This window comes from Neopelma chrysocephalum, unplaced genomic scaffold (genome assembly GCF_003984885.1).
Source record: "Neopelma chrysocephalum unplaced genomic scaffold, ASM398488v2 Primary Assembly neopelma1_185628, whole genome shotgun sequence".
Taxonomy (NCBI): Eukaryota; Metazoa; Chordata; class Aves; order Passeriformes; family Pipridae; genus Neopelma; species Neopelma chrysocephalum.
The window spans coordinates 22,131-41,298 of NW_020938748.1; the positions used below are offsets into that span (position 1 = coordinate 22,131).

The 19,168-nt window shown below is 60.7% G+C and overlaps 1 protein-coding gene across 2 annotated transcripts; it reads right to left on the bottom strand.

Annotated features, from left to right (window-relative positions):
- Window positions 1–27: 27 nt before the first annotated feature.
- Window positions 28–17,823, bottom strand: LOC113962882 (nuclear mitotic apparatus protein 1-like). Of its 2 annotated transcripts, none has more exons than XM_027673670.1 (25): window positions 17,649–17,823; window positions 16,641–16,729; window positions 14,956–15,035; window positions 14,146–14,228; window positions 13,977–14,057; window positions 13,612–13,696; window positions 12,823–12,949; window positions 11,638–11,795; window positions 11,195–11,312; window positions 10,002–10,119; window positions 9,508–9,648; window positions 9,164–9,286; window positions 6,385–8,691; window positions 5,666–5,707; window positions 4,345–4,413; window positions 4,113–4,223; window positions 3,813–4,031; window positions 3,582–3,727; window positions 3,249–3,486; window positions 2,233–2,509; window positions 1,981–2,117; window positions 1,649–1,870; window positions 1,105–1,215; window positions 849–1,016; window positions 28–691 (listed from the first exon to the last, which is right to left on the bottom strand). In XM_027673670.1, the coding sequence occupies exons 1-25, from the start codon at window positions 17,688–17,690 to the stop codon at window positions 656–658; spliced, it is 5,328 nt and encodes a 1,775-aa protein (XP_027529471.1). In that variant the 5' UTR covers window positions 17,691–17,823; the 3' UTR covers window positions 28–655. The 2 variants fall into 2 exon arrangements, with proteins under 2 accessions (XP_027529471.1, XP_027529470.1); XM_027673669.1 differs by having other exon boundaries at window positions 29–691; window positions 12,823–12,952; window positions 17,649–17,821.
- Window positions 17,824–19,168: the final 1,345 nt, after the last annotated feature.

Genomic DNA, 19,168 nt, shown 5'->3' on the forward strand with positions numbered 1-19,168 from the left:
TTGGGGCACGCTGTGCAGCTGGTGGGAACAGTGAGGGGACAAGGAGGAGGTCACGCTTTTCCTCCCCTCACGCCCCACTTGGAGTTCCAGCACGTGTGGCCCACGGGAGGAGGAAGCCAGTACCCCTAAAGCAGGAGAAAAATACAATTTATTTACAAGTAGAAACATTTAAAAATGTTGCCTCGGCTTCCCTGGGAGCTGCAGGAGGGCAGGGGCAGGTGCGGGAGTCCCACACAGGGGGAGCGGGGGAGGCGGGGGGGGGTCAAGGGACGCTATGTCTTACCTCTGTCCCTGTCACTGGGGCTGCAGGATATCCCTGAGGAGGGCTCAGACCCTCCAGCCCCAGCCTGGTGCCAGCCCCTGCACCCACGGGTGTTTCCAGCCCTCACTCCCTGTCATGCCCTTGCCTTGGGTCCCGGGAGGGTTTAGGGTGACAATGGGTGCAGGAAGGACACGGGCGCCCTGCCGTGCTCAGGGCAGCCCCGTGGTTGTCAGTGGGACGTGCAGGGCAGCGTCACACGGGTGGCCCCATCTGTTTCCCCTCGGTGCTGCTGGGCCCCGGGGATGTCCTCGCAGCACTGGGGGGAAAGGGAGAGGCAAGGGGGTGCAGGTAGGGGGCCAGGGCAGAGCCAGCAACACAAGGACTGGGGAAACCTCAGAATTTTGTGTCCTTGAGCGATCGGCGACTGGCCTGGAAGGGAGAAAGCAGAGAGGGGATGTCAGTGACCGTGAGCGTGACCAGAGCCCTGGCAGCAGCTGTGCCCATGGCACAAGCCCAGGGCAGGGGCTGGGGGCACTGGGGAGAGCATGTGCTCAGAAGCCCACGTGGGGGTATGGGCAGTGCCTACCTTGCCCTTGGGGGACTTGGCGGTGGCGATGCGGGGTGAGCGGCGGGTGCTGCCGCCGGGGGTGTTCTTGGGAGTGCTCTTGCGGGCGGCTGCCCGGCGCAGCAGGCGGTTCCCCAGCTTCTTGGGGGTGGTGAGGATGCTGAACGCCATCGACTGGCGCCTCTGAGCCTGCAGGGGAGGGGGCAGGACCATCAGCTCAGCTCAGGACAAGACAGGGAGGTCCCTCCCGACCCCTCCTTTTCCCTCTGGAGCTCACCTGCTTGGCGGGGGTCGGCTGTTCGCTCTGCCGGCTGACCTGGGAGCCGCGCCGCTCACTGCGGTCCTGGGAGGTCTGGGGCCGTGGGAAGCAGCTGGTCGGCTTCTTGGACTAGAAAAGAGGGGACCAGCTGGGACTGTCATCCAGGGGTCACCCTGCTGGGGAGCTGGGAGCAATGAAGGAACCGAGGGGCTGCAGAGAGGGGACAGGAGCGAGGGCAGCAGCACCCAGGGAAGGCAGAAGGCTCAGCCTTGGAGTGGCCTTGGGAGCATGTGGAATACTGGACACAGCACTGGATGCTGGGAACACAGGGCACTGGAAGCCAGGATCATTGGGAACGTTTGGAGCACTGGGAGCATCTGGGAATACTGAGAGCATTTGGAGCAACAGGAGCGGTAGGGCACTGAGAGCATAGGAGCACTGGGGTGCCACCCCCAGAACTGCAGCAGCCCCCTCAAAACCCGGAGAACACCTGCAGCTGTCCCGAACCCTGTGTCCCCTGGTCCCCAGCAGGGTGCTGTGCTGGGGGCTGGGCTGGGCTCACCTGGGGGGTGTCGGGGCCCTGGTGGGTCTCATCTGAGAGGCGCTTCCTCTGCTGCCGGGTGGTGATGCCGGCCAAGGCGTGGCCGAGGGTGCTGCGCCGGGTGCCCACCCCACTGCCCGTGGGGACGATCTGTGAGGGCTGCATGCTGGCGCGTCGCAACGTCTCCTTAGGGTCCCCCATCTTCACCTCCTCATCCGTGATGGTTCCCAAGGAAGTGGAGGGCTGGGGAGGGGGCACGGAGATGTTGCCGAGGGGCACTGTCCATCCCCAGACCCGCTCCCAAACCCCGCTTCTGGGGAAGGGGCCACCCACCCTCCGCGTCCCCCCCGTACCCTGCTCTCCAGGGGGTAGCAGGTCTTCAGGTGTGGGGGGCAGGCCTGGTTCCGCCGCTGCAGCTCTGCAATGCGGTTCCAGTCATCCGGCTGCTCCGGCTCGTCCTGGCACGTGCCCAGGTAGATGCTGTTCCGGCCTAAATGCAAAGCAGGGAAGGCTGAAAGGGGGGTCCCAGATAAGAAGTGACCCCCCCCAAGGCAGGTGGAACCCCCCCAGCCAGCAGCCCAGGTGCCCACCCTGCCCACACACACCGAGGCTGGAGCTGCTGGTCCCCTGCAAGCGCAAGGATCTGCGAGTGACTGGCCGGTACCCGGGGAGGCCCAGCAGTGCTGAATTGCCAGGGGTTTCCTCCGGGGAGGAGGTTTCCAGCTTGGCAAGAGTTTCCCGTGAGGGAAAGCTGGTGAGGGAGCGGGTGGAGGCAGCTGAGCGCAGCCGTCTCTTGGCAGGGGAAGCGCTCGGGGACTGAGCTGATGGGATGCTGTAGAAGGAGAGGTTGACACAGTCCAGTTCCTCGGACTTGGCCTGTTTCTGAGAGAGAAAAATCGAGAGATCAAGGAATCACAGATGGGTTTAGGCTGGAAGGGACCTTAAAACTCATCTGGTTCCAACCCCCTGCCATGGGCAGGAACACCTTCCATTAGAACAGGTTGCTCCAAGCCCCATCCTTGAACACTTCCAGGGATGAAGCAGCCACAGCTTCTCTGGGCAACCTGTGCCAGGGCCTCCCCACCCTCACAGGAAAGAATTTCCTCCCAATACCCCATCTAGCATGTCCTCTGTCAGTGTGAAGGCATTCCCCCTTCTCCTGACATTCTAGGCCTTTGTCCCAAGTTCCTCTCCAGCTCTTTAGAGCCCCTTTAGGCCCTGGAAGGGGCTCTCAGTTCTCCTCAGAGCCATCTCTTCTCCAAGTTGAACACCCCCAGCTCTTTCAGCCTGTCTCCATAGCAGAAGTGTTCCAGCCCTCTCAGCATCTCCATGGCCTCCTCTGGACTCACTTCAACAGCTCCACATCCTTCTGATGTTGGGACCCCAGAGCTGAAGGCAGCACTACAGGTGGGGTCTCACCAGAGCCGAGCAGAGGGGCAGAATCCCCACCTTATGCTGCTGCTCGTGCTGCTGGGAATCAGCCCAGGACAAGGTTGGATTTTAGGCTGCCAGTGCACGTTGTCAGGCCATGTCCAGCTCTTCACTCCCCAGCAGCCCAAGTCCCCCTGCAGTGCTGCTCCCCCTCCCTCCACTCCCCAGCCCCTATGGGCCCCCTGCTCACGTTTGTCATGGTGATGTTGATGGTGGTGCGGCGCCGGGCCGAGCGCGTCTTGCACCCGGATTCGAGCGAGAGGCTGCCCAGGGAGTCGGTGCTGCTCTCCAGCTTGGACCGCGTCCCGCTGGGGATGGGGGTAAAGTAGAGGCTCTCCAGGGACTCCACCTCCCGAGGCAGCCGCTGGGACACCAGCGACTCCTCCCTGTCCAGTGGCACTGCCGAGGCTTCCGAGCTGCTAGCCTGCCTGCAGAGAGGAGGGATGAGTGTAGCACCAACAGGCTCACCCAACCACTGTGGAACAGCAAGCAAGAGGACAGCAGGTTTTTGGGGTGCCGGTACCTGGTAGAGTTGAGCGGCTCTGCCTCATCGAGGCTGTCAGCGCTCTGGTCCGCCAAGTTCTGGTGGCAAGTCTCCTGGTCCTTTAGTGAGGTGGTCTTCACCTGGAACTTCCTGAGCTCCTGTAGCTGTCGTTCAGCAATCTCCACCTGGGTGCGAAGCAGAGAGGGATGGATGGACCCTCCAAGTGAGGCGGCAGAGGAGGAGGGTGAAGCCCCACTGCACCGTGCCTACCTGAGCCTCCAGGCTGCGGACCTGGCTGGTAAGGTTCCTGCAGCTCAGCTCCGACTCCTTGGCCTGCAGGATGCTCTGCTGTAGCTCCTTGGCCAGCCTGTCTGACTCGCTCCGGAGCTCCGTGTTCTCCTTCTGCAGCCGCTCCATGGCCTTCAGCTTCTCTGCCAGGTCCTGGTTCTGCTGCTTCTTGGCATCGTAGTAAGTTTTTGCCTTCTCCATCTAGGATGTCAACGAGAGGAATCCTGTCAAGCTTTCCCAGCAATGCCAGGGACAGTGGGGCCATGCCAGCCCCTGGCATACCTGCCCTTTGTAGTGCTCAGCCGCCTGCTCCTTCTGGGCGAGCTGCCCCTGCAGCTCTGCAACCTTCTCCTGCTGGCGGGTGGCCACTGCCTGCAGCTCCTCTTCCAGTGCCTGCAGGTAGGGAAGAGACTGGATCAGAGGCTCTCCACACCCTGGGTGAGCCCCCTGGGCAGCACCAACAGCTCCAGGGCTGCCCAAGAGCTCAGCCCTCAGGTTTTTGGTCCCTCTTTACCTTAACTCTCTGCTGCTGGGTCAAGGTGGCCTTCTCGTGCTGAGTCAGCTTTTTATTCAGCTCCTCCACCTGGAAGAACACAGCCTGGTTAGACCAGCTCCAGGCAATAAACTCCAACAGCCCTCCCACGGAGGAACACATCCCTCCTCTCCAGCCAGCTCCAGGGCAGGACAAGGAGGTTTCCTGCCCTGGGGGGATTGTTCAGCAGCACCCACCACCAAGAAGATCCCAGGGCATTACAAAGTGACAGCCACCCCAGGTTAGTCCTTACAGGGAGGAGGCTGGCACTGCCCCAGTGTAAGGAGCAGCCGTGTGCTGCAAGCAAAGCCTCTTTCAGTACCCAGTGCCCCAGTGCCATCTTCAACACCAACTATTTGCTGTCAGCTGCCAAACCTCAAGCCACGCAGTTCAAGGAAAGCCCATGCCCAGTCTGGGGAAGAAGAATCCCACCTCCAAGGGTTCTAGAGGGGAAAGCTGGCAGCTGTGGGATGTGACACCATGGACGTGCCAAGGGACCCAGTCTAGGCCTCTGGCCACAGTGGGAGCCCCCCATGGCACGGATGGGAGGCTCATAAATCTTCTACCTGGGCACCTGCAACCTGGAGACCCACAGTTTATCCAGCACTCCTAGCACAAGTAGGAGATGGCTGGTGTGAGTTCTGGCCTGGACATGCTCTCCCTGCTCCAGGGGGTGCTTGGGGAGCCCCCAGCCCTCTGGTCACAGTCACAAGGCCTCTGCAGAGTTCCTGGGCAACTCGGGCTGGGACTAGACAGGGAAATGGGGCTTTTCCACCATTATTTCTCAAGTGTTAACTCCCACCATGTCCAAGATTGATGCTACTGGAATGCCTCCTATCTCTGGCCACCTCTGGACCATGCTGTCTAGCAGCACTGCTGTTCCTGTCACCTGGGCAAGAAGCTGAACCTCAGTTAAAGAGGGGGGGGGGAAGGGACGTGCAGAAGGAATGGGGTTTCGCAGCTGCCTCCAAATCCTCTCTATCTGAGGACAAGGCATCACAGGAGTGCCGGTCCTGCGTTGGGGAGCCCTGGATGCCCCTGGCAGGCACTCACTGGTGTGCTGCTATGGGGTGCATGAGAAGCTGTGCCAAGTCATGGGCATCACTGTGAGCGGGCAGGTGGCAGGTTGGGACCCCAGTTCCTACTTCCCAGGGGTGTAAGTGCCCAGAGACCTGAAGCCAACTGGCCCATGGCTGGGTCCCCACTGCAAACGGTTCAGGAGAGGAGAGGGTGGCTCCGGTGGGAAGCGGCAGCAGGGAAGGCACTGTCACCGTTTGAGCAGCCAGCACCTGGCATGCGTTACCTGCTTAGCCTGGTCTTTCCGAAATACCTCCAGCTGTTCCACCTGAGGGCACAAAAGGCAGAGGTGAGCACATGGCTGGCACACAGCAGGCTGCTTTTCATAGAATCACGGAATCATTTAGGTTGGAAAAGCCCTCTGAGACAATCGAGTCCAACCATTCCCCTGTCAAGGCCACCACCAAACTGTGCCCCTAAGTGACACATTCATAACATTTGTTATATCCCTCCAGGTGTGGGGGCTCCCCCACTGCCCTGGGCAGCCTGTGCCAGAGCTGGACAGCCCCTTCAGAGAAGGAATTTTTCCTAATATCCAACCTGAACCTTCCCTGACGCAACTTGAGACCATTTCCTCTTGTCCTGTCACTTGCTATCTGGGAACAGAGCCCAACCCCACCTGGCTCCACCCTCCTTTCAGAGACTTGTAGAGAGTGAGAAGGTCCTTCCTGAGTCTACTTTTCTCCAGGCTGAGCCCTCCCAGCTCCCCCAGCCACTCCTCATCAGTCTTGTGCTCCAGACTCTTCCATAGCTCCATTGCCCTTCTCTGGAAACACTCCAGCACCTCAGTGGGACAGTCCCTTTCACACCTGGGAGCTCGTCCCAGCCCCCCAGTCCCCACACTGATCAGGCCGTGGATCCAGGGGTGTGCAGAAGACTAAACACATCCCTTTTGCAGGAGGACTCCCTTGCCCACAACCCACCTGCTGGGAGCAGAACCCCTACCTGAGCTGTCAGTCTGTGCCTCTCCTCCAGCAGCTTCTTCCTCTCCTCCAGCAGCTTCTTCCTCTCCTCCAGCGCCGCAGCTTTGCTGCTCTCATACTCCTTACTCATCTTCTCCAGCTTCTGCGCCGCCTCCTCGGCCTCCTTCCTGCTGGCGCTCACCAGCTCCTCGGACGCCGCCCGCAGCCGCTCCAGCTCCTGCACGTGCCGCTCCCTGGCCTGGCCCAGTTCTGCCTCCAGCTGCTGCCGGCCCTGGCTCCGGCTCTCGCTGAGCCCCTGGTTCTCCTCGGCCAGGCGGGCGTTGGCCTGTTGCAGCCCCGCCAGCTGTGCCGCCGCCTTCGCCGCCTCAGCCCGCAGCTGCTGGATGGCCCGGTCCTGCTCCGCCGAGCGCTCCCGCAGCGACAGCGCCTCGGCCGCCTCCTGCTTGGCCTGTGCCAGCTCCGCCTGCAGCGCGCCCGTGGCTTTCATCCTCTGCTCCAGGTCCTGGCGGTGCTGGTTTTCCAGGGAGGCACGCTCGGCCTGGAGCTGCTGGCAAAGGTGCTTCAGTGCCGGCAGCTCCCCGGCGAGCGCCTGGGCGCTGTCGAGCTCCTGCTGCAGGGCGGCCAGGAGCTGCTCCTTCTGCTGGCACTTGTCCTGGCAGACCTTCGCCTCCTGGCGCAGCTCATCCTCCCGCTCGCTCTGGCAATGGCGGTCCCTCTTCAGGGCCTCGATGGTCATTCGCTGCTTCTCCATCTCCTCCTGACAACGCTGCACCTCCACCTTCATCAGCGAGCACCTCTCGGCCGCACGGGAGGCGGCGGTGGCCATCTCCGTCTGCAGCACCCGCAGCCTCTCCTCCAGCTTCTTGCTCTTCTCTGACTCAGCCAGGATCAGGCGCTTCAGCTCCTTGCTCTCCCCCTCCTTCTCCGTCACCTGCCGATGGAGAATGGAGACCTCGTGCTCCAGGCTGCCGATCAGGCTGTTCTTCCTCTCCATCTCCTGGACGCACTGGGACACTTGCTCCTTCCAGCTCTCCTTTTCCTGCACGGCGGAGCGGAGGGACACCAGCTCCTTCTCTGCGCTCCGCAGCCGCTCCATGGTGCCTTCCAGCTCCTTGGATTTGAGCTTCTCCTGGGAGAGCTGCTGGGAGACCCCCTCCAGCGCCTCGGCAGCTCTACGGGCATCCGCCTCCAGCCCAGCCACGCGCTGGGCCGCGGTTTGCTCTGCCACGGCCATCTTCTCCTGCAGGGAGGAGACCTCAGCCCTCAGCTTCTGCTCCTCGCTCTCCTTCTCCTTCACCCATGCCTGGGTGCTGGACAGGTCAGCCTGGAGGGCAGCCAGCCGCTCCTGTTGCTCTGCAGCCAGGCGCTCTGCCTGGGCCTCCAGCGCGGCCACCTTCTCCCGCTCGGCCTGCAGCTGCTGGCAGACCTGGCCGTGCTCCCGGCTCAGCGTCCGGACCTCCTCCTCCAGCCGCGCGCGCTCTCTATCCTCCCCTCGGGCGGCAGGAGAGGCTCCCATCGGCTTCTCCCGGCTCTCCTCCGGCCCCTGGTGCGCAGCCAGCTCTTCGCCCCGCTCCTGCGGAGCCTGCTCCCAGCTCTGCACCAGCTGCTGCCTCTCCGCCTCCAGCTCAGCGATCCTGGCCAGGTTGCCCTCCAAGCAGTCAGCTGCCCGCCTCTTCTCATCCTCCAGGATGCCCTCGGTGTTCCGCAGGGATTCCTCCAGGAAGAGCAGCTGCTCCTGCAGACGGCTGTTTTCCCGGGCCAGCTTCTCCTTCTCAGCCAGCCTCTGCTGGCTTTCCTTCAGCCTAACCTCCAGCTCCCGCACCTGGACTTTCAGCGCCTCTGCTGCCACTCCCTGCTGCTGCTGAGCACTCAGCTCCAGGATCTGGGCTTCCAGCTTGCTGACCTTGTGGCTCAGCGCAGCCTTCTCCTCAGCCAAGGCGGCCTGGCTGGCACCCATGGCCTGCAGCTGGCTGCTCAGGGATGCGTTGGCCTCCCGCAGCTGCTGGAGCTGCTGCAGGGCAGAGTCCCTTTCCTGCACGGTCTGCTCGTGCTGGACACTGAGGGCAGCCAGCTGCTCGGCCTGCCCCTCAGCATCCCGTGCCTTCAGGTCCTGCTCCAGCCTCTCTTGGGCCCGGTGGCTCTCAGAGAGGGAGCTCTGGAGGCTGGTGACGAGGCTGCTCAGCTGCTGTTTCTCCTCCTCAGAGCGGCCACGTTCGGACTGCAGGGCTGCCTCCCGCAGCTGCTTCTCCTCCTCCAGCCGCAGGACCGTGGCCTGGAGCTCTGCTCCTTTGGCAGCGAGGCTGGACACCTCCTGCTTCAGCTCCTCCAGCTGGCAGAGAGAAGAGGGGGAGGACAAAACATGCACCCCCCCAAGGTGTTACTCAAGCTGCAGCCAACGTGCTCACCAGAGACCCACGTGCTGCGTCCCAGTGGGAGCTGCCCCATGTCTGTCTTCCCTCCCAGCACCCCCAGTACACCCCAGCACACCTTGCTTTCCCCTTAGCCTCGTGCCACTATGCTCCCTGGAACCAAACACCTTTTCTCACCGTGCAGGAGCCACTCCCTTCACAACAAAGCCATGCTATGGGAGGCTGGGGAAGCCAGCAGGTTCCTTGGAGCAGCCTTCGCAAATTCAGCCCAAAAGGGCTCTCCCGCAGTGCTCAGCCCCACAACCCCCACCAGCAGGAGAGAGCAGCCGGCTCTGCCTCACATGGCTTTGCCGTGCATCCCCAGCATCCCCTGCTCTCTCCAGCTGGAGGAGCTTTCCATTCAAGCCCTCGCTGCAAAGAGCCCCAGCGTACCTTCAGAATGTCCCCCATGACTTCTCCCTTCTCCTGGCTGCTGCACTCCTCCAGCTTGGCCAGCTGGTCTTCCAGCAGAGAAATCTTGCCCTGGAGAATCTCGATTTTCTCTTCTGAAGATTTCTGGGGACAGAGACATGGGACTGAGCACAATGGAGGCAGGAGGAACAGGGAGAAGCTTCCCACAGGAGCTGGCAGTTACACAGCTCCTCCCCGTGTCCTGGCACGGGTGGGTAAGAGGCTCCCAGCCACTTCACTCTGTCTGCAGTTGGCACGTGTCCCCCAGCCAAGGTGGGCAATGTGGGGCTGCAAGGGGGCACCCACCACTCCCAGGGTCCCTTCACCTTGTCCTGCAGGGCAGCACGCAGCTCGTTCTCCAGCTGTCCCTGCTTCTCCTGAGACTGTGCCAGGGCAGCGTTGTGCTCCTCTGAGAGCTCGTTCAGGGCTTCCTGCAGCTGGACCATGTGGCTGGCGATCTCCCGCAGCTGCCAAGCAAAAACCCCCCCGGTCCAGAGGAGGGTCAGAGCGTGCCCTCGCTGCCCAGCGCCCTGCCCACTCCCCACTCCCGAGAGCTGCAGCGTACACGGGCACCTCAGGTCCCGGGTGCTCACCACATGCAGCAACCTCCACCCAGTCCCCATTCCCCCCCATTCAAAGTTCTCCTTCGAATCAGGATCTGGAGCCCAAAGCAGGCTCGGCCACTGGGTCAAAAGTCACATAAGCCAGTGGCAGAACCATCAACATCCCAGCGTCTGGCACTGCCATCCAAATCCTCCCCCCGGGTCCAACCACAACCGACTGGGCTGTGGGGACACGGAGAGGACACAGTGCCCCATACCTTGAAGGAAAGATCACCGTTCTCCTCAGAAAGCTGGTTGATCTTTCGGTCCATCTGGGCCTTTTCAGTCTTCAGGTCCTGGCACTGCCTAAAGGCCTCGTGCAGGCGCCCCACCAGGCTGTGGGAAAGGAGGTGGTTAGAGGAGGCAGGCGAGGACATCACCAGGGATCGGTGCTGCTGGACATTGCCAAAGAAACTAAAGGTTCGAAGGAATCTCTGTGCCCTGCTGTGACTCCACCAACCAACCCAGCTTTAAAAGTGAGTCCCAACGTGTGGCAAAGCAGAGTAGAGACAAGCGATGTTTGTGCTTTGCAGAAGCCCAGCCACTCCAAACTGGGGGCAGAGGCAGCTGTGGGACTCCAGCCACCCCCCTGCAAAGTGAAATAAGGGAGGAAAGAACAAAAACACATAGCACTTGCAGCACAGGTTGGGCGTCCTTCCTGAGCAAACACAGTGCTGCACAGGGACAGAGCAAAAACCAGGATGCAGTAAGGCAGGTGATTTCAAGGGTGTGAAAGCCCAGTTTATAGGATAAAACTGAAGGGCCGAGGAAGGGGCTGGGGTCAGGAGTTCCAGGGTCATGCTGAAAGCTTTCAGCGACGCAGAGCTTATCCCAGGGCAGGCAAGACCCACATGGGCAGCACAGCCTTTTCCCACGGCAGGGACAGCTGTTCCCGTGCAGGGTTTGTTAAGAGTGGGCTGTCAGAACAGGCTGTGTGGCTTGGGACTGGCTCCCTGCCCACTGTGATAAAAATGGGCTCAGGCCGTGCCTGCCCCGAGGGCGAGGTACAGCATGACAGCGGCACAACTGTGTCCTGGGCTGATCCCCAGCAGCGTGGGCAGCAGGGCGAGGGGGGGATTCTGCCCCTGTGGCACTGGCACAGCGTGTCCAGAGAAGCTCTGGCTGCCCCATCCCTACAAGTGTTCAAGGACAGGTTGGATGCGGCTTGGAGCAACCTGGTCTAGTGGAAGGTGTCCCTGCCCGTGGCAGGGGGTGCAACTGAATGAGCTTTAATGTCCCTTCCAACCCAAAACCTTTTTTGATTCTGTGCCTGCTGCCTTCTCCCCAGGGCGCAGCTGCAGAGGAACAAGAAGAAGGTTTGCCTTCTCCCATTTCATGCACTGGAGTCTGGGGACGTGGGAGTAACAAGGTGCAGCCTAGCAGGAGGGAGCAGAAGTTCCTGGAGGATTACCTCTCGTTCTTCTCCCTCAGCTCCTCCATTTCTTTGGGCTCCAGCTGGTCTGCAGCTTGCTTCTCATTGAGCTTAGCCAAGCGGTCAATGCGCTGCTGCATCATGGTGATCTGAGCCTCTGAGGAAGCAGGGGGAGAAAAGGTGTCACCGACCACCCAACCCCCCCCCCAACAGCATTTCTGCACAGACACCCTTTGCAGCAGGAGACAAAAGAGCCAGGCCACCAGTGCTGCTGCTGAGCACAGGTGTGGCTTCAGGCATGGCTTTTGTTGCCCAGGATATATAAAGAAATACAAGAGAGAAGAAGGAACCTGGAGTCTCACAGGATGGACCATGCACAAGCAGAATTATGGTGGGGTTAGAACAGAAAGTAAGAAAAACAAGGGGAGGGCTCAGTCCCACAAACCCCTCCCTGCACCACAGGACATCCTGCTAGGACTGACCTTTCTCCATGATGAGCTTGCGGTTCTCGGCCAGCTCCACCTCCAGCCCGTCCCGGTTCTCCCTCTCAAAGGCCAGCTGCTTCTTCAGCCGCCGCAGCTGGAACTGGGGGGTCTGCATGATGTCCCCCATGGGCGAGGATGGAGGGCTGGGCAGCATGCTGCAGAGAGGCACAGCACAGAGCTCGGGCACCCAGAGCCAGCGCAGGGCACGGGCCCTCCCCGCGCAGCCAGACCTGCTCTGGTTCCCCCACCTCAGGGGCAGGTTCACAGCAACAACTCTGATGCCACGTCACCTGAGCAGAAAGGCCACGCTCCTCCTCCTGACTGCTCTAATGCCAACCTCCAAGTGCTGGGCAAAAACCACCACCAGCATGCCCAAGTGGCCAAAAAGGCCCAGGGCATCTTGGCTTCTGTCACCCATAGCGTGATCCAGCAGTGTCAGGGCAGTGACCTGTGCTGGGCACTGGTGAGGCACCTTGAACCTCTTGACAAGAAAGATATTGAGGTACTGAGTGTCCAGGGAAGGACAACAGAGCTGGGGAAGGGGCTGGAGCAGCAGGAGCGGCTGAGGGAGCTGGGGAGGCTCAGCCTGGAGAAAAGGAGGCTCAGGGGGGACCTTCTGGCTTTACAACTCCCTGACAGGAGGGGGGAGCCAGGGAGGGTGTTGGGCTCTGCTCCCAGGGAACAAGGGACAGGAGGAGAGGAAACAGCCTCAAGTTGCATCATGCGCAGTTTAGGTTGGATACAGTGAAAATTTCTTCCCTGAAAGGGTTGTCCAGCCCTGGCACAGCTGCCCAGGGCAGTGTGGGAGTCCCCATCCCTGAAGGGATATAACAGATGTGTGGATGTGGCACTTGGGGCATGCTTTGGTGGTGGTCTTGGCAGTGCCAGGGTAACAGCTGGACTCGATTGCCTCAGAGGGCTTTTCCAACCTTAATGATCCTGTGATTCTAAAAGGAGCTAATTAGAATCCGAGCTCACCCCTGTCATCCATCCATCCATACATCCATCCCTCCATCCCCACATCATGCCTGAGCACTGTGCAGCAGGACACCACCACGGCAGAACAGGACATTCTGTGGAGTCAGCGTGCAGCCCGACTACACCCTTGGGTCCCAGAAACCGCCCCATCCATTCCCCACCCCTCTCCTCGCACCCCCGGCAGCCAAGAGGTGGGGGACCTACTTGTTGGTGCTGGGGAAGGAGGCAATCTTCTGCAGCTCCAGGAAACGCACCTCCCGCTTGTGCGGGAGGGAATGTGGCGGGGAATGCTCCTCGATGCTGCTGCTGGACGTGCCAGACGAGGATGGCGCTGCTGGAAATGAAAAGGGAGAAGCAGGCCGTGATCTTTAATACCTGAGGGGCTGAGCAGCTGAAATCCCAGGGGCACAGAAACCAAAAACTCCAGCAGGGATGGAGCAGTCCAGCTGAAGAAGCCATAAACCTCCCCTAAGTCCCCATCCTAGCTGCTCCACAGTCCTGTCCCAGCACTCTGCTCCCACGAGGCTGTGGTCACACCACCCGCTTCGCTCCTCCAGGGAAAGGCTGCAGTACTGCTGAGCAGGAAGAGCCCAGCAGGTCTAAGGCAGCCCTACTGGTAAAGAAGAGTTCACAGGGGACCATTTCGTATGTGAGGGGATCTGGGTGGTGCTGCTCCCTTTATGGCTGGGCAGCTACAGCAGCACAAACGGGGTGAAAACAGCAATGTTTTTATGCTCTGGAAAAGCGTGATCCCGGACAGCTGGGTGCTGCCGGTGTGGGAGCTGTACAGGGATATGCCAGCACTGCAACATCTGAAAGGTTATGGCCTGGTTCTGTCCCACTCCAAGCTGCCACTTGGACATCACCACTGCTGCTGGTAAGATGCCAGTGTGCCAGGTGCCAGTGAGGAGAAAAACACACAATGCCCACCCTGCCTGCACAAGGCTTGGCCTGTGCATGCCACAGCATGGGCAGCCAGGGCCCAGCACTCACCTTTCGTCAGCAGAAATGGCTCTAGGTTCTCATTCAGGCTCTCCTCGTTATCCAGCACAAATTTGAGGATTGATGCCAGCTCAACCTGTGTCAGAGGAGCCACGGGGTCAGCAGCTCTGCTGCAGCTCACAGGCAGCAACCACAGCAGGCTTGGGGCAGCAGGCAGCTCCCTTGCCTACCCATGCTGGTGCCCACACTTGCTGCCACAAGCCTTTGACAGACCAAAAACCCCGGTGAGCACTGCAGTACCCACTCCACACTGTCTTTTAAGGGGACCCAGAATAGGAGGGCAGGTCTCAGAGCACCCCCTGAAAGCCACCGCTGCTCCTGCTGCACCCCAAGGAAGGGAACCCCAGAGGGATTACCTGGGTCTTGTAGTCAAACTCATTCCAGTCACCAGGGCTCTTGCAGCTCATAGAGGTGTGATACAGGAGCAGCACAGCCACCTGAGCAAGGCAGGTAAAGTGTCACTGACCCCACGCCAGTCATTGGCACGTTGGTGCCAGCCAGGACTAAAGCATGCCACACAGTTACCTTGGCCAGAGCCAGCTCCTCTCCATCCACCAGCTTCTGTGCAGAGACCAGGTTCTCTGCAGCCAGTTTGTGCCTGCAGTGCTCTGCAACATGAAGCAGGATTCCCAGTCACACAGGAGTTGCTGGGCACGCTGCCCACCCGTGGCACGTGGCCATCCCCCGAGGTGACACTCACGGGCAGGGGGGCACTGTGATGCACCCCCAAGGACAAGGGGCCCAAGGGCAGGCTGGGCTCTGGAGCTGAGGACCCCAGTGCTCAGCCTTGGCCGTTAATGCTGACTGGCTTTTATTACCCTCCCTGGAACTCCACCCTAAATCTCAGCCCCCCCACCTTGGCATCTCTCCCCCACCACCAGCACACAGTCCCACCTCTGGAGGGTGGGATACAAGGTGGGTTATGGTGTCTCCCCTCCAGAAAAGGCTGAGCAAAAGCATGAGATACTTTCAATTTCCCCTCCCAGGATTCCTGCTCGGGTAAAAGTTTTCCAGTGGGATTTGAACAGCTTGAGGCCAGGTACACAGCTAAGAAAACTGCCCCCAAAACAGCATCTCCTGAGCACCCACTGGCACCCTGCCCTTCACACCCAGGACCTCCTTTGCACTGAACCCAGGCTCTGCCAAGGATTGCCATCTGGAAGTTTCCCACCGGGAAGCTTTCCTTCCCACAGGCTGCTGCGGGAAAGCTGCTGGTGCAGCAGTGGGGGGTCACTGTGCAGAGGGGGAAGCTGCAGACAGCAGACCAGACCCCCGTGGGGGTCGGGGGCACCAGGCAGGGGCAATCGCTTTCCCAGCGCCAGCGGAGGCTCTTACTCTGCAGGAAGCCACGGATGAAAGAGATCCTCTCCGGCAGCGGCTGCTCCAGCACGGACTCTCCCTCCTTGCTCCTGTGGCTGGAAGAGCGCGGGGGTTGCGTTAACACTTTCCCGAGGGATTGAACCGAGGGTGAGTTTTGTGCGGCGGGGTTTGCCGAGCGAGGGGCTGAGTGAGGGGCTGGCTCGGGGCTGCGCCGTGCTCGGGAGCCCTGACAAACATGGCTGCGCCGGGTGAGCAGCCGGGCTGGGCCCCCGGGCCCCCCCCGCGCCGCTTCCTCCTCTGCCTGCCAGCCCTGCCAGCCCCGGCATCCGGCGATGCCGCACCGGGAGCAAGGGCAGCCCCGCCAGCCGGGGCCGGGGGACACGCCTGGAGCCGCTCGCTGGGTTCTGGGGAGGCTGAAGCTTCCCCTGGCTCTTATTTGAGACCCCGCTCTTCCTCAGCAGCTGCCAGCTCGCAGAATATTGGAAGGGACCCGCGAGGATCATCGAATCCAACTCCAGCTCAGAAACACGGTGCCCAAAACTCACACTAGCCGTGCCTGACCAGCACTGCTTTGGTACTGGCAATTACTCCCAGGGTGCCTGGCCCAGGGGAGGGGCTGCCACAAGGATTTGCTCCTCCTGACAGATTTCCCAGCCCATCCCCTGGTGCCACCAGGAGCTGGAGCTGCCGTGGTGGCTGCCCCGCTGCCACCCCACTTATCAAGCTACAGCCAGGCCTGTTTAACGAGCACACGCCACGGGCAGTTCTGGCTAATCCGAATTCGAGCACAGACCCAGGAGATTAACCATGTCTGACTAAATATATCCACGGTGGAGGCAGCTCCTTCCTCCCCACCCACCACAGGCAGATCCCTGCTCCAAGCAGGCTCTCGTTACCCCGTGCAGGAGGTAATTATAGCAGACAGGCTCCCGACAGGCCTCCCACCGGAAGGGTTTGAAAGAAATGCACGGCAGCCTCACGCCCTCTCAATTTGCTTCACCAGCTCCTTAACCACCAGGCTCAGTCCCACCTCTGATGCCCATTATGGCCTGTAGGTTTTAGTTGCCCTTGCTCCCAGGCAACGAACCCAATTCCTGAGGGAGGCATTCCTCCCATCCCTTCTGGGCAACTCAGGTCCCAGGACAGAGCAAACAGGCTCCACCCCGCCTGCACCATACTCAGCAGCAGCCTGACATCTGCAGTGAAGAGGAGCACTTCATGGGGCAGGAACTGTCATTCTGTATGCTGCTTTCCAGACACAAGAATTCCTCAGGATCCCAAGGCTACTGCCCAGGAAAACTTGCTGAGCTGTTCCCTCACCCGAGTAGCATCAACGGAAATGAATAATTTCCCTGAGCCACTGGCAGCACCGCTCAGCTCTTTTCTTCAGTGCCAGCAGCGAGCCCAGATGTCAGTGCCAGATGTGATAACAAGTCTCAAATGACAGGAACTCTGACCCAAATCCTCCCTGGGCAGCTCTGTGGGGCCCAACAGCTCTGCCCAGACAGACCCCGGTTGTGCAGTGGCACAGAGGAGACAGATCCCAGCATCAGATATTCCAGAGGAGGAATAAATACCCCAGGACCCCTACTCCCACCCTGCCCAAGGAGAGACCCCCTCAGCTCCTGAAGGCCGAGGCCATGGCTCCAGGAGGCAGCCCAGCACCACCTGGGTGGTTTGGTACAGCTCCCTGTACTCACATTTTGTGGATAATCCTGATGAAGACACTACAGTCCCGGAGCTGGGACAGATCATTGAGGGGATCAGGACAAACCTTTGTGCTGTTCACCTAGAAATTGGGGGTGAGATGGTCAGAAGGCAGAAGCCAACACCACACTGTCCTATGCCACCTACCACCTCCCTGTCCTGGCAGGGGACAGCAACAGGTCTGGGTGTGAGAGCAAATCCAGCCCTTCCAACCACTCCTGCCCTGCCCAGGAGCAGATGAACACGATCCCCATGGCTCCACAGCAGGGCAGGCCAGCACGGGACTCATTTATCACACTCCTGGAGCACCTCTGTTGTGGAGACAGGCTGAGAGGGCTGGGGGTGTTTGGCCTGGAGAAGAGAAGGCTATGGGGAGACCTTAGAGCCTCTTCCAGTGCCCAAAGGGGCTCCAGGAGAGCTGGAGAGGGACTTTGGACAAAGGCCAGTCATGACAGCACAAAGGGGAATGGCTTCCCACTGCCAGAGGGCAGGGTTAGATGGGATATTGGGAAGGAATTCTTCCCTGTCAGGGTGGTGAGGCCCTGACACAGGTTGCTCAGAGAAGCTGTGGCTGCCCCTGGATCCCTGGAAGTGTCCAAGGCCATGGTGGATGGGACTTGGAGCAACCTGGTCTAGTTGAAGGTGTCCCTGTGCATGGCAGGCGGTTGGAACAAGGTGGTCTTTAAGATCCTTTCCAACCCAAACCATTTTGTGATTCTTTGCTAGGTCACAGCACTGCTTTGTAAGGCAGATCCAACAAACCCCTCTGCAGTCCAGCTGCTGGCTGCTCCAGGCTCAGCTCCAGCTCCCAGGCAGTTTCCGTGACCAGACCAAGCCATTCCGGCATTTCTGGTTACCCAACAGGAAGGGAGAGCAAGGCTTCTCCTGCAAACACCCACCTGCCCCAGCCACAATCCCTCCTGTGACCAGCCCCAGAGGAGCTGCCAGTGCAGCACGTCCCACCCACGGAGCAGGCTAGGGCAGAGGAGAGGGAGGCTTACCCAAGCAAGGAGAGCCGCGGCTCTCGCGTCGTGAAGAGACATCTTGGCCAGCCTGCCAGGTCACTGCCCAGACCTAGAAACACCAGCAAAGGGGGAGGGGGGAAAAAAGGAATGTAAAACATAGCAATTACATTACTATGTGACTTGCACCCAGCACCAGGCATTCGTGTCCGTCGAGGGAGGATGTGCTGCTGAGCCCGGCCGGCTGTGGGGGAGCACCCTCCTGCTTTCCACAGGCGCAGAGCAGGGAGCAGCACTGCCCAGAGCAGCCAGGTCCACTCCTACAGGTCAGGACCCTGACAAGGGGTCAGTGGAAAACCACTGCTCAGGCTCCTTGTCCTCCAGCCACGCCTCCTTCCCTCTCCGTCACCCCCAAATGTTGCTAACATTTCTTTTAAGAGAAATTTAAAGTCCTAGTGAGCTCCTGGCACAGGGCCTGGCAGCTTGGTGGCACTTGCTGCCCCCCCAGGGACAGTGTCCTCCCTGCTGCTGGTCACAGCTGAGCACCAGCATCTCTGCTGGCACCACCAGCATCCCAGGAAAACTCACCTCCCTCCAGAAAACACAAGCAGCAGCTTTTAGAGGATGACGGTGTGGTCCAAAGCACCAAAATCTGGCCCTGTCCACCAGGAGGGGACTGAGTTCCCACTGTGCCACTGCCCACACCTGCTCTGGCTTCCTCCCAGCTGCGTGGCCACCCAAACGCCAGCGGCCCGGGAACAGGGGCTCTCTTGCCCCAACTGCCACCACTCCAGCTGCTGGGAGCTTCAGAGGGCACCAGGCTGCCCTCTGCCCCCCGGCCGGGACACAGCCACCGGGGCTGGAAGCTACTGGCAAAGGTCACCTGGCCCCAAATAAGCCCAGCAAAGCAGTGGCCAAGCCGCTGGAGCGCTGCCAGCTCCCCTGCTCGCTGCTGCCAGTGAAAGGAAAACAACCTGCTGAGGGCACAGGGAGCTTCCCGGGCATCGCTGCACTGGGTGGGAGCAGGGACGAGCTGCCCCGCCGTCCCCGGGACACAGGATCACTGCCAGGTCCCCTCCACAGCGACCTTTGCCTCTGCACTGCCCGTCCCCGGCGCCACCCTGGTAATCTTCCTGGGAAGGGAACTCCTGGGAGCCAAAAAAATCACCCAGATGGGGAGAGGGGCTCCTCGCCCTGTATTGCACCTGGACACCCCCACTGTGATGGGCCTGGATCTGCCGCCACTCCCGGGAGTGCCCAGCACAGCACGGCCACCAGCCATGGTGGCTCTGGGCACCACGGAGCTCCCACTGCCATCAGCCCAACTGGGAAGCATGGGATCATCGGCAGGACACGTCCTCCCTCCAATCGGGCTAAAACACAGCTCCTTGCGCCCTGGCTGGGCCCCATGGTACCTACTGTCCCTCCATCCGGGGGCACGGCCAGGACCTCTCCCCAAAAGTCCACCCGAGGGCAAAGCACACGTGCAGCCCTGGACGCAGTCTCCCACCGGAGAGGGCCATGCTCCGCCAGCGCCGAGCTGGGTTTTACTGGAGCCA